The 12691-nt window shown below is 42.4% G+C and overlaps 2 protein-coding genes across 2 annotated transcripts; both read left to right on the forward strand.

Annotated features, from left to right (window-relative positions):
- Nucleotides 1–8265: 8265 nt before the first annotated feature.
- Nucleotides 8266–9664, forward strand: LOC115314428. Its single transcript, XM_040214224.1, has 2 exons — nt 8266–9384; nt 9635–9664. The coding sequence occupies exons 1-2, from the start codon at nt 8284–8286 to the stop codon at nt 9662–9664; spliced, it is 1131 nt and encodes a 376-aa protein (XP_040070158.1). The 5' UTR covers nt 8266–8283.
- Nucleotides 9665–10514: 850 nt separating this feature from the next.
- Nucleotides 10515–11139, forward strand: LOC120841982 (the record flags this gene model as incomplete). Its single annotated transcript, XM_040212993.1, has 1 exon — nt 10515–11139. A coding segment is annotated over one exon (597 nt), but the record flags the coding sequence as incomplete, so codon positions are not given.
- Between the last annotated feature and the right edge of the window lie 1552 nt (nt 11140–12691).

Genomic DNA, 12691 nt, shown 5'->3' on the forward strand with positions numbered 1-12691 from the left:
CGTTACTTCACGCGAAAAATGTGTACGCCTTCGGCAATTCAAATAAAATGTATGTGATGTTTCAGGCCGTTTGGAGAGTAAACTTAAAGTCGAAGTAAAACTGGTCGGTCACCACACGAAAGAAACTTAGCTCGCTACAGTCATGAAGACAAAATTATCTGCGTAAGCTCCACAAGCCTGTTCGAACCATGCTTGCTTCACACATGGCTGATGCAAAGATAGCTAAAATAGCCGGTTTTTTCTGTTTTTTTTTTTTTTTATGAACAAGAGAATTTTAGGGAATTGTTTTTGCACATCGCATACAGTGTGATGGTCAGTCCGGTTCGAAGTGCACATGTGCGAATGTTTTGCGGCAGCGCATGCTCAGTTCGTACCAGAGGGCGCGTCGGACCGTTTCGAATGTGCAAAAACTAGGGCTGGACGTCGGTTAAAACTTTTAGCCCGATTATTCGCCACCCTTTCATTGATTCATTAATCGATTAATCGGTCTGGTTCATTTCCCCGCATAATATATATATTTTCTTGCAAATGTGATAAGCAACGCGGCATGCAATTTCGATCATGAATCAACCTCATTGTGAAGTTCAGACATGTAGAAAGACACTCACACTCATATGTCATTACTTCAGCTGTGAGGCAAAGAGGTTCGTTGATATCCTCTGGCAAGAGCAACCTCTTGTTCGCAATGGTCTCTGTCTCGCTTAATTAACAGAGACTTGCACGGCTTTAAAATGGCCGGGAATCTTCTGCACCTTGTCCGGAGCTACAGATCTTGTCCCTACAGTTTACGTTGGCTAAATATTTGAGCAAAAGTTTGCCTTTCAAGAAGGTGCTCTCGTTCACGATTCCGGGGGGGAAACCATTTAAATTTTATGTTTTTTTTCTTGGTTCGTCTAAACTTTATCGATTAAAAAAATATTCGCGATGAAAGCATTAATCGATCAATCGGTAGGTTAATCGATAAATTGCCCCAGCACTAGCAAAAACGGTTCCCTGCATCTCTAATATGACGGAACCGTCATACAAGAATCAAACTCGCCTCCAACAGTATCCGCAGAGTGTGTTTCTTATAACATATTAGGGGTTGGACAGCCCCTTCTAAGATAAATATTATCGGCACGAACATGAAAAAAAAAAAAAAAGGTTTTTATATTTTGTGACTCGTAATCGAAGGATGTACACAGTTAGCTGCGATACAAGAAGGTTCATTCTACGGGGCTGTTTCAGTTAACTGCGCAAAATTCGCTTTAGCCAAGCGAACATCGCTTGGGGCGTGAAAATAAATGAGCCTTTATTCTATTATTTCTTTAAAACTGGTGGTTCCGGCAAAATAGTGCTTAGCATTGCATCATAAACTGTCTCGGCGAACGAATCTTCAATATTGTTTGAGACGTTAATTTATAGGCAGTAAAGGCAAATACTTAGCGTCACACAAAATATGCCAGATACACATGTGTATTAAAAAATATGGAAGTTTCATAACAGAAGGTTTGGGAAGTGCGCAAGCGCGTATGCGTTGGAGAGTTAGACATCTACGCATGCCCCAACACGTGGAAAGGAAGAGGCACATGCGATTTCCCGAGAACAAGTGCTTGAAACATGTTCGTCTCTTGCCTCGCGACAACTCGAAGCACGGGGAGTGGAAGTTGGCGCTGTAGAGACTTTTAAGAGTTCATTCTAGAGCGCAACCGTTAGGCGCCCGTTTTCGAGTTGAGCGGCGTCGCCGTCCGCTGTAACTGCGCCCGTTGAGTTATGGAACGTCAAAGTTTCCCTCCTATATTGAGCGGAGAAACTGAATTCGTGTTAAGGTCATGTGAGGAATTTTCTCCCTCTAAATTTAGCGGGAAAATTGACGTCATGTAACCTCAACACCAATTCAGTTTCGGCACTAAATTTAGCTGGAAAATGACGTCACAACTTCGTGTCACGTTATCCATGTGCAAATTCAGAGGCAGGAGAAAAGGAGGAGGAGGAAAAGGGAAAAAGAGGAGGCGGAGAGGAGGAGGGGCATACCCTCCCCTCCAGACCCTCTGCTCCTCCTACTCAAGAGCTGCGCTCTAGTTGGGCGTTACAGGGATTTGTAAACGACGTTCACTTTTTGGTGTTTAAATCTTTCCTCCCATGCGTTTGGAGCGAGTCAAGCACTGTGTCCACGTGAAGTCTCGCTATCGCTACGGCGGGTCGTAGTTTAAATAGAAACTCTTAGGTTAGCAACATCATTTCTTCAGACTTCGATAGATATCTCATATCGACGTCTTTAAACCTGCCTGCGACGTTTCATATAAAGGAACGCAAACCCATCGTGATAACTCACTGGCATGTAACGACTAAGTTATTTAAAATATGTATTTCAATTTCTCTTCTAAGAAAAAAAAATTAGTTGAGAAAACTGAAATTAACACTTCTGGATCATGTTTACTCCACAAAATTATGTCGCTTTGATATGTAAAATAACCATATCTCGATAATGATTAGACTGTTTTAAGAAAAATACAGAAAACAGAAGTAAAAATGGGCTATTAATAAAGCAATATTACTGAGTACTTGAAATACTTTATAATGTAACCCGCTCTTTTTCTATATTTAGCTCAACATATGGATACACTTGACGTATTATTTTTCGTAAAACCTTTCACATTCGCAACTCTCGTAAATATTTTAAGTTTTGAGTAGTTTGAAGGCTGGTGGTATGAAGTATGAACTTTTTATTGCAATACATGAGATGCAAGGCTGCAAATATTAGGGCCCCAAGACAAATATGCTGTAATTGGCATTTCTTTTGATTTCAGTCAGAACACAAAGAGTTCAAGCATAACTCGTGTGATCAAAGTAATTTGACGACATACTATGGAGTGAAGAAAGGGTTGTTATTTTGTTGTTAATAAAAGAAAGCTGCAAAATTGTGTACGAAACATTTTAATCAATACAGAGCCTCAAACTTTTTTGGTCAGCGAAAAAAAATCAGTTGTACTTAATTGTAGTGAAATGTTGCTAGTGTATACAACTATAAACAAAACTGCTATAGGTTTGTCTTAATACATAATATTTTTGTTTCAATAAAAGGTCCATATGAAACCTGCTCTTTCGAAAGGCTCAATATTACTGCAATTAAATGTTGATACAAATATCTCTTTTCAAAATTGTTAGATACCGTAAGGTTAACGTAAAACACGCCAACATTGCAAATATTGATCCCAAAAGTTGTTTTGAAGAACGTTGTCGGTGAGTTTAGAGTAGCTGAAACGTCCAGTTACGTGCTGTTGTAGGTGACCACAAGGAGAACACAAATATTAAAAATAATTCAGTTGATTCTGTTATAATTCCCTCGACTCTCTTTTATCTTGAATCTTCGTACGGGCCACAGAAAGGATTGCAGGAGAGAAGAGAAAATGAAGCGCACCATTTAGAAGCAGCGCGGATCGCGCTTAGCGACTCGTCGTCGTCGGCGGCGGCGCTGATGTGAGTGTGCGTCGGCGTCGGCGTCGGCGCGAAAACGCTTCGCGGCAGCGCGCCGGCGTCTGGGCAGACGCTTTTATGCCGGCGCGTCAACGCAGCTCGTCTGCTCGCCTGTGCGCACGATTATGCGCGGGACGCAGACCGTAGTCAAAGCTATAGTGTTCTTTGCACGGGCCGGATATGCTCTGTGGTGTTTGGGTTATTAACTGCGCTGCTTCGACGTGCTCGGCGAAGATCGAAGTGCAGTGGACGTCGACAGCAGTGTTTTGATCGCGTCTTTCTTTCTTTGGATTTGGAGCTGCCCAAAATCGTCGCCGTGTTGTGTGCCCATCCGTTGACGACTTGTGCGCAAGGTTCGAATTCCGGAATGCAACCCGCGGGTCGGGCCGTGGCTTGGGCTCGGCCCGCTGTTTTTCAGACCACGGTTTGGATAATTATCTGCGCCTGCTTTGCCGTCAGATTCGGTAAGTGCCAATTTTGGCAGCACCTCTGGAGAGCAAACTTTAATGTTTCTCGGTTGCGTGTCTAGCGGTGCTCGTGGACGTTTAGCTGACAAAATTTCATTGAGGAAATACAAATTTGGCGCAAAATGAAAACAAATGAACTAGAACAAGGAATTTACAACCAAAAGCATTCTTATTGGTTTGATAGGAGAAGGCCAGATGCATTTTTTTTTCTTAATGTATGACTGTTTTTGATCTTTCAGACGCTTTGTTACCGAGCGTGAAAATATACAGAGGCACGCTTCTAAACGACCGTGGTTCGTTCATCATCGAACCAGCGCCATTTACACTGATACAGTTTGGCCAATGGGCGGAACTTGTTGCCCGCTACAAGCCGCGAATGTTCCGAGAACACAAAATGTTATTACTTCTTTGCCCTTTTCATTTCTTAGAAATCGCATTGTATTCCTATGAGTAAGAGCCCCAAAATGGCGGACGGCAATAGTCATCCGCCGGTTTGATGGATGGTTGCTACCGGTTGTACCCTTTATATCGGGTGGTAGCTCGCGCCACCTAGCCTAGTTGTACGTTATTCAAGTCTGATGGAAGTCCTTCCTTAACTTCTACAAGTCTTACAATCTCCTCTTTGTTATTAAAATGCATTTATCATCCATTCTTCCATTCTCGTCTGCAAACCCCAGCGCCCCGGCCAAATCCGTACAACCATCCGGGGGTCCGGGGGGGGGGGGGGGGGGGGAGCGTAAGCTTTGTGCTGCTCAACACCACATGTTATATAGTCTCGTCTTCCCCTTGGCATACGGCACACCGCGTATCCATTTCCTCGAACTTTGTCCTCTACGTCGTAGTCCTCAATACACCTGTTCTAGCCTCGAACAACGAGCTTCCCGTGAATTATTATACCAATGTTCCTTCTTTATCTCATGTTTTCGGCGCCTATACTATGGTGCCTTGAATGCGTCTCCGACTGGTGTGTTTACCGCGGCCAAAAAGTAGTCCCTCGATTTCCGCCTGATGACGTCATAGAAGTGTCATGCTGTCGCCGGTCGCGACCCTGGCGGCGTCTCAACGGTTGTGGTACATATGGCAGACTCCTATCCTGCTGCAGGTCGCTCTCCACTGTGACAATTCACGGAAGCTAGTGCAGCCGGAAGTTGGGACACCGTGACGACAGCGACACTTGCGTTCGCTCGTGCTTCTCGCCAGCCTTTGTACGGCCAACCGCCAGGATCGCGACAGGCAACAGCATGACACTCCGGCTACAGTGGCTTAAAGCCGGCAGTGTAACGAACGAAACCGGAGAAGCGGCACACCGATGGAAGACGGCCGCGGGTGGCGCTGGCTCTTGCAGCACCGTCGTTCCGGCTATGGCTCCGGCTTTGCCGCTTAGCCAGCTTGGCTCCGAACAGCTCCGGCCGATTCGCAGCTGTCGACTAAACTGTCGTCTGCTAGTTTCACATTTTTATTCACCGTCAAACACAAATAATTTCCATGGAAGTTCACTGGAAAAAAATAATTGCTTTTGAGGTATCTATATTAGTATCAAAGCGTGTTAGGGTGCCTCTATCTGCCAGCCGATCGAGGCACCCTAACGGAGCAGCAGATCGAAGCGCCACCTGCACCGTCTGCCAAGGAGTGGCCGTTCCCGATGCATGGTGGAGGCTACGCGGTAACCACACTGCCCGCTTTAAGCCACTGTACCCCGGCTTCTGTGACGTCATTTGTTGCCACATTGGGACAACTTTTGATGTATGGGTGGGATAGGACGCTAAACACACCAGTCGAAGACGCCGATCCAGGCACCATACCTATACATAGTTAAAGCAGATTATTTTCTGCTTTCTTTTTCCCCGCATCTCTCGGCTTCTTTTACTTCCTTTTTCACAAAGGCAGTCTGTTCTGCATCCACAATTCACGGTTGGTATTTAAAGGAGCGATGCAACAATTTTTGTGCTGTGCACAAATACCGCTTAAAACGGATCCCCAACGTTAATGACCTATGAAACAGGCGTTCGTTTTTCATCCCACGCAATAGAAGTCCCAGAAAAAAATTTAAGAAAAACGAACAGCGTTCACCCCCTCAACTTGCAGCCAGAACAGGGGGCCACGTGATCTGGAGCCGATTATATGCCGCCAGTGTTGATCATAGCCACGCGCTGGGGTTGGCAAAGCGCAGGACACGCGCTGAGTTCCAGACATTGTTATGGCTCGGCTGTTGTCGTCGTTGCAGCGATTGGACACGGGTCACAACCCGAATGCTTCTCGAGCTAGCAATTGTCACGAGCCCAAGTCGAGTGCCCACGCAATTCTCGGGTCCAATCTATGAACCGCATTCAAATATCGTCACATGGGTGTACTTCGATCCCCGAGTTACGTCATCAAATTTTGCAAAGGAGAGATTGAATGAAAATGATCGCTTTTGTCCTTGAAATTACACCGCAACAAAGGAGTTTCTTGGCCAATGGCGTTGCGTGTGAGTATCCTTGAGTCCCAGGTGTGCCAGTAAGCTCGTGTAGAGAGAAAAACATTATAATTGAATATCGTTGCACAGCTCCTTTAACTTTTCATGTACAGGTGCTTATACACCTTTCTCGCCCATCGTGTATCCTCAATTGTGCCCTGTCTTTATTTATATTTCCACTTACAGGTCACCTTTCTAGCCTCGAAAGATGCCCAGCCCACGTCCCCTGCACTTTTTTATTTCGTGTATTCTCATGCGCCCCCAGTGCCAGTCTGCCGACGCTCCTCTGCCGGGTCTCTATATAAGCTCTACTGGACCTCAGATTTCATGCATAATACCGCATTGCCAAAAGACAAACGCGATACCATTACTCCTTCCCATATTCCCCGAACAACTTTATATTTATCGTACTTCCATAGTGCCCAATGCTTCATAATAGCTGCATTACTTTTTCCTTTCTTTAGCATAGTTTCTTCCTGTTTTTCCAAGTATGGTATACCAGCATTCAGCCATACTTCCAGGTACTTACATTTCTCTACGTGTTTAATTAAAACGTCTTGAATTTTCAGCGGCTCCCCCTTCTCATCGTCATGAAGCATTATTCTCGACTTGTCACTGTTGAGTTCTAGGCCCATAGAGCATCCTCCCTCTCCACAGACTTTAAAGGGATGCTGAACCGAAATTTCGGTTTCAGAAAACAACGCGGAAGCGCTAGGCGGGGTGCTACAAACCCGAAAGCATCACTCATAAAACGATATCTCCAACGGATGGTGGTGTGTTTGTGAAAGAAGAGCGCGCTTGAACAAGGCCAGAAAAGCCCGTGACGTCGCTATTCTCGTTTCGTCCTCTCCTCGCTTTGAGTCCGTCAGGACGAAAAGAGAGAAGGAAGCAAGACCGTCTCCCCTCCTCCTCAACAATTCTGCAGGAAATGCGACGTCGCGATTCTCCCTCCAGTCGCATCCTTATTTTACAAAAATACGGCCATCCGTTCGAGATATCACTTTATAAGGGGTGTTTTGGGGTTTGTGACGCCCCGTGTAACACTCCTGCTATCTTATTTTGTGAAATCCTAATCTCAGTTCCGCAGCCCTTCAATGAGCTCCTCTAACCTTTCCCGGCTATCCGCCAACACTATAATGTCGTATGCGTAGGACATTCCTGGTATTACTTGGTTTACTTTTCCGACTCTATCCATATGTGTCACTCCAAAACCTAAATTGCATTTTTCTTATTTCTTTTCAAATCTACTTAGGTATACCATAAAATGTAGAGGTGATAGGGGACAACCCTTCCTGGGCCATCTTTTCTGTTGGTTCTGCAATTTCTGGTTCCCATGTTATAACAGCCTTATTTTTGGTTTATACCTGATAGAAGCATCATCAAGTGTGCACCTAACTCATACTCTTTCAGCAGCACCCAGAGTTTTTCCTGACCCACATTATCGTACGCCCCCTTAATGTCTAGAAATGCTTTCTATGACAGCTTTTTCCCATCCGTGCCACCTCTACACAATGAGACATAATGAATAAGTTATCATCTAATCTTCTATCTCTACGGAACCCGTTCTGCAGCTCATCTAAAATGTTTTCGGCCTGTTCTTCTTTTCGCCTATTTACTACATGCAGCGCTAGTCTGTACAGTACGGAAGTTACAGTTATTGGGCCGTGCCATGTTGTGCTATACCCTCCGGGGTATGTTATTTATAACATACGTTATTTATAACATATGTTATTTATTTTTTTTATAACATATGTTATTTATTTATAACATATGTTATTTATAACATACCCCTCCGGGGTATGTTATAAAGGTGATTCAAATTACCTGTGATGACGACCTCGTACAAATTGTGTAATGCCCTACCCCCCTCTGCTTCTGTACAATAAATTGAGACTTTGAACTAAAATGCTTTCTGTCACCTCGGTGAATACGTTATACTCAAAGAAAGCTTGTCTTTCCGTGCTACACTGCAACGTCAGAAGTATTCACAAAAATGGAGACGTCCTTCTTGCTTTTCTATCCCAACACTCGTTTACTTATGATATAATAGGCATAACCGAGACGTGGCTAAAAAGTGACGATCATTTTGATATTCCTGGGTATGTTGTGGTTTCGCTACCTAGAAATGCAGTTCATAGAGGCGGTGGTGTTGCACTGTATATAAAATCGTCTATATTATTTAATGCGCTCCCTCATCTAACATGTTCAACTAATGATATAGAAGCTCTCTTTTTGGAACTTTGTTATGGTGTCGTGGTGGCTGTTGTATATAGACCGCCGGATTCATCTATGTCTTTGTTCCTAAATAAAATGGAAGATATTCTTACATTTATTTCACAAAGCAGTAAGAAATCTGTCATTTGTGGTGACTTCAACATCGATTTGTGTAAAACTGTGCCCTCAGATTATCTACTTCTAACACAGTCATTTAACTTTACGAATGTAATAACAGAACCAACAAGAGTGACACCCGATTCATCCACGCTCATTGACCACATCTTATGTAATCAAGACTCACACGACGGTGCTGGTGTATATGAGACAAACATTGCCGACCACTTTCCAATATTCATATTTCTACCTATAAACGCTGAAGAAACACCTCACCTTAGTACACCCCATTTAAGGTATCGCATTAATTACGAACTTCTGCATAGAAAATTATCGGCATTTAACTTTGATTTACTATTCAATTCAGATATCAACATCGAATTTGGAAATTTTATCACAGTATTAAAAACTGCAATCGCTGATTCGTCGAGTGAATTAAGAAAACCACATTATTCAGAACCGATCTGCCCCTGGATGACTCGTCAAATTTTATGCGCACTTCAAGAGAAGAACATGTGGCAGCAGAAACTGAAACGTCATAAACATAATTCTTACAACTTGGCACAATACAAAATGCATCGCAACCTATCTCTATCACTGATAAGAACGCGTAAAAAAGAATATCACTCTAAACTTATATCCGAAAGTCATGGGGACTTCAAGAAAACGTGGAATGTGATTAACTCTGTTATTAAGCCAAGATCGCAAAAGCAAACAACTCCTGTTATAGTCACGGATGAGACTGCAGACGCATTCAACTCTTTCTTCATTAATATTGGAGACCACCTAGCTAACAACATTGCCAGCGGCAGTGCACATTCCGTTTCTCTACCTGACTTCCTTCCAAAAACTTTTATTTTTGAAGAAATTACGACTATAGAAATTATAAATCTAGTTAATTCAATGTCTAATAAAAAATCTGCAGGTTCTGATGGCATCTCAGTTAAGGTCTTAAAATGCAATATTGATGTACTTAGCTCTCCATTGGAACATATCTTTAACCATTCTATAACAGAAGGTGTATATCCAGATTCACTAAAAATCGCTAAAGTCTGCCCAATACATAAATGTGGGAACGTTAATGAACCTGTAAATTATAGGCCTATATCAGTTTTAAGCACGATTAATACACTATTCGAAAGATTAATTGTACGACGCATTAACTCATTTTTAGAAAAATACAATATTATCACCCCGCATCAACATGGATTCCGTCCAAATAAGTCAACTGCTAGTGCTGTTATCTCTCTCTCTCTCAGAAAATAAATGAGTCCTTAAATGACAATAACATTAGTATCGGTGTATTTTTAGATATTAAAAAGGCATTTGATACCGTAGACCATAAAATTCTTCTTAATAAATTACAACGATATGGTTTCAGAGGTCACTCTTTAAATTTCTTTACAAGTTATTTGTCATCTCGTTCGCAATTCGTTTCTTTGTTAGATCATAAATCCTCGATGAGACAAATAAACACCGGAATTCCTCAGGGTTCTGTACTGGGACCGATACTTTTTTCATTGTACGTTAATGACTTACCTAACATGGCTTTAAACTCTGACATAATAATGTACGCTGATGATACCGTCTTAATTTACACGGACCATTCATTGCATAACTTACAAAACACAATCAATCAAGAACTTACAGTTCTCCAGGAGTGGTTTAATTCTAACAAATTGACTTTAAATATAAATAAAACTAAGTATATAGTTTTTCGTTCCAATAAAAAAGATGTTAATACCAACAGCTTCCAAATTTGCATCGGAAATTCAATCCTGGAAGAAGTTAGTTCATTTCAATATCTGGGAGTAACATTAGATTCTCATCTTCATTGGCAACAGCACATTATAAATACATGCAAAAAGTTAACGTACGCTTGTTATGTCTTACTGAAGGCGAGACAATGCTTTGACACTCCCACGATGAAACTTATATATTTTGCTATATTTCATAGTCATTTAACATATTGTATTGAGGCCTGGGGCGTAACTTATGACACTTACCTTTTGCCATTGATTAAATTACAGAAGAGAGCCCTCAGAATCTTGACATACTCCCACTATTCCCAACCGTCTCATATCATATTTCATCAACTTCACATTTTCACATTTCTGGAAATTAAACAATATAAGATTGCTTGCTTAATAAATAATATTTTTAAATCAAACAATCCACTGCCAGCGAACATCTTAATTAAGGGTAACCGATTAACAAGGGCGAACACATCTGGTCACTTTAACATACCACGGTCTCATAACGTATACGGCGAGCGACTGATGCAATCATGCGGAACTAAAATCTGGAACACTTTACCATCTTCAGTCACCCAGTCAGGCAACTTTAACAGCGCTTTGAAATACTATATTTTTTTAAATAGAACATGTCTCCCACCATCCTGAAACTCAATCGCATATTCTGTTATTGAATTCATAAAAATTCCTTTCACTTTGAATACACTCGTGCTCCTCGTGTTTTTATTATATAATGTATACATTACCGGATATAGTTGAACAAGTCACTTTCTACGTTTATTTTCTATTGTCTTTCTTTCTTTCTTTTTTTTTTCTTTTCCTTTTATTGTATTTCCAGTAATACTTCTTAAGAGTGCTGCCTCCCTAATATGTTATTATTAAAATGGGCCCAAACTAGCCAAAAGGCTATGGGCCCAGATGGTTCTCAATAAATTGTACGATGCAACTCATGACAATAAACTCGATTGATTTATTGATTGAACATTGCTATGGGATGTCGCAGTAGACCAAATGCCAAAGCTGTAGGGACTGTTGTGTACCGGACTGTCGGAACCCGGAAGCTTAGGAAGCGTGAAGCTCCGCGGGTGTCCGTCGAGGCCGTGGAAATTACAACGACGTAGGAGAAGAATAAATGCCATAAAACGCGTAAAACAAGACTTCCGTTCACATTGCCTGACCTTAAATGGATTTCTCTAGGCGCTATTTGACACGATATTTGGAATTAATGCACTGGAAGCCCGGCGTTGTCTTTGGATTCGATGCGATGACTCTAAAATCAGATCTGTCCTCCGACACTCATTGGTCTCCGCTCCGCGGGCGCACCTTGATCGAACGACGTTTTGATGATGTTTGATCGTAGTTACCGAAAGCCGAAGTGAGCGTTTTTACCGCTTCGCCGATTGCAGAACGAACTGTTGTTCGCGCCTTTAGCATGTTCGCGTAAATGCCCAAGACGGTTGCTCTATCTCGACCCGTGTCTATACGATTCTAACTTCGACCCCGCTGCGAGAAAAGTCTACCCAAGAAATAATAATAAAATGTACTTACCCCACGAGAGAAGGTTATCTATGTGGCGTTTATGTCTGTTCCATGTAAAAGTGAACAGCATATTCAATCCACGAGAACGAGCATCAGCTTGCGACGAGCAACTGCGTACGACATCGTCCAAACGACAGCCAGCTTGCACGAAAAACACATTGCTCGGACACAGTCAAGTCTTCAACAAGGCGACAAAGGAAGTGCAAACAAGCTGATCGCCGAAATGAGATCATTTATTTACGCGGGAAGAGTTCACTTGGAAAAAAGGGTGGGTAAAGGAAAGGAGGAGGGGGTGCTTTTAGTTCCGCTTTTTCAGTACGCTTTTGTAGAGGAGGGAAGCTCGACGGAAGTCTTCGCTTTTGTTACCTTGAGGCGCGCGAAAAAAAAAAAAGTAAAAGGGAAAAAATGACACTGCCCTTGTCTATTTGCCCGAATTTAAGGACGTTTAATTTCGTTCTGCTAGCACCCACTTTGGGTTGTGTCTACCTGTCGAGGAAGGCACCTACTAGAACTCCCCAATGCTAGAACGACACAACCACACTGTGATGGGAATGGATAAGAAAGGAACTCAGAATTCCGGAGCGGTAATTGCAAGAAGAAAGATGTTATTTACAGAGTAGGAAATCATAATTAAAAGTCAGATATACTAGGGAAACAAGGTGCAAGAGTCATCAAATTATGTGCAAAGT

The sequence above is a fragment of the Ixodes scapularis genome, unplaced genomic scaffold, assembly GCF_016920785.2.
Source record: "Ixodes scapularis isolate PalLabHiFi unplaced genomic scaffold, ASM1692078v2 ptg001192l_1__unscaffolded, whole genome shotgun sequence".
Lineage (NCBI taxonomy): Eukaryota > Metazoa > Arthropoda > Arachnida > Ixodida > Ixodidae > Ixodes > Ixodes scapularis.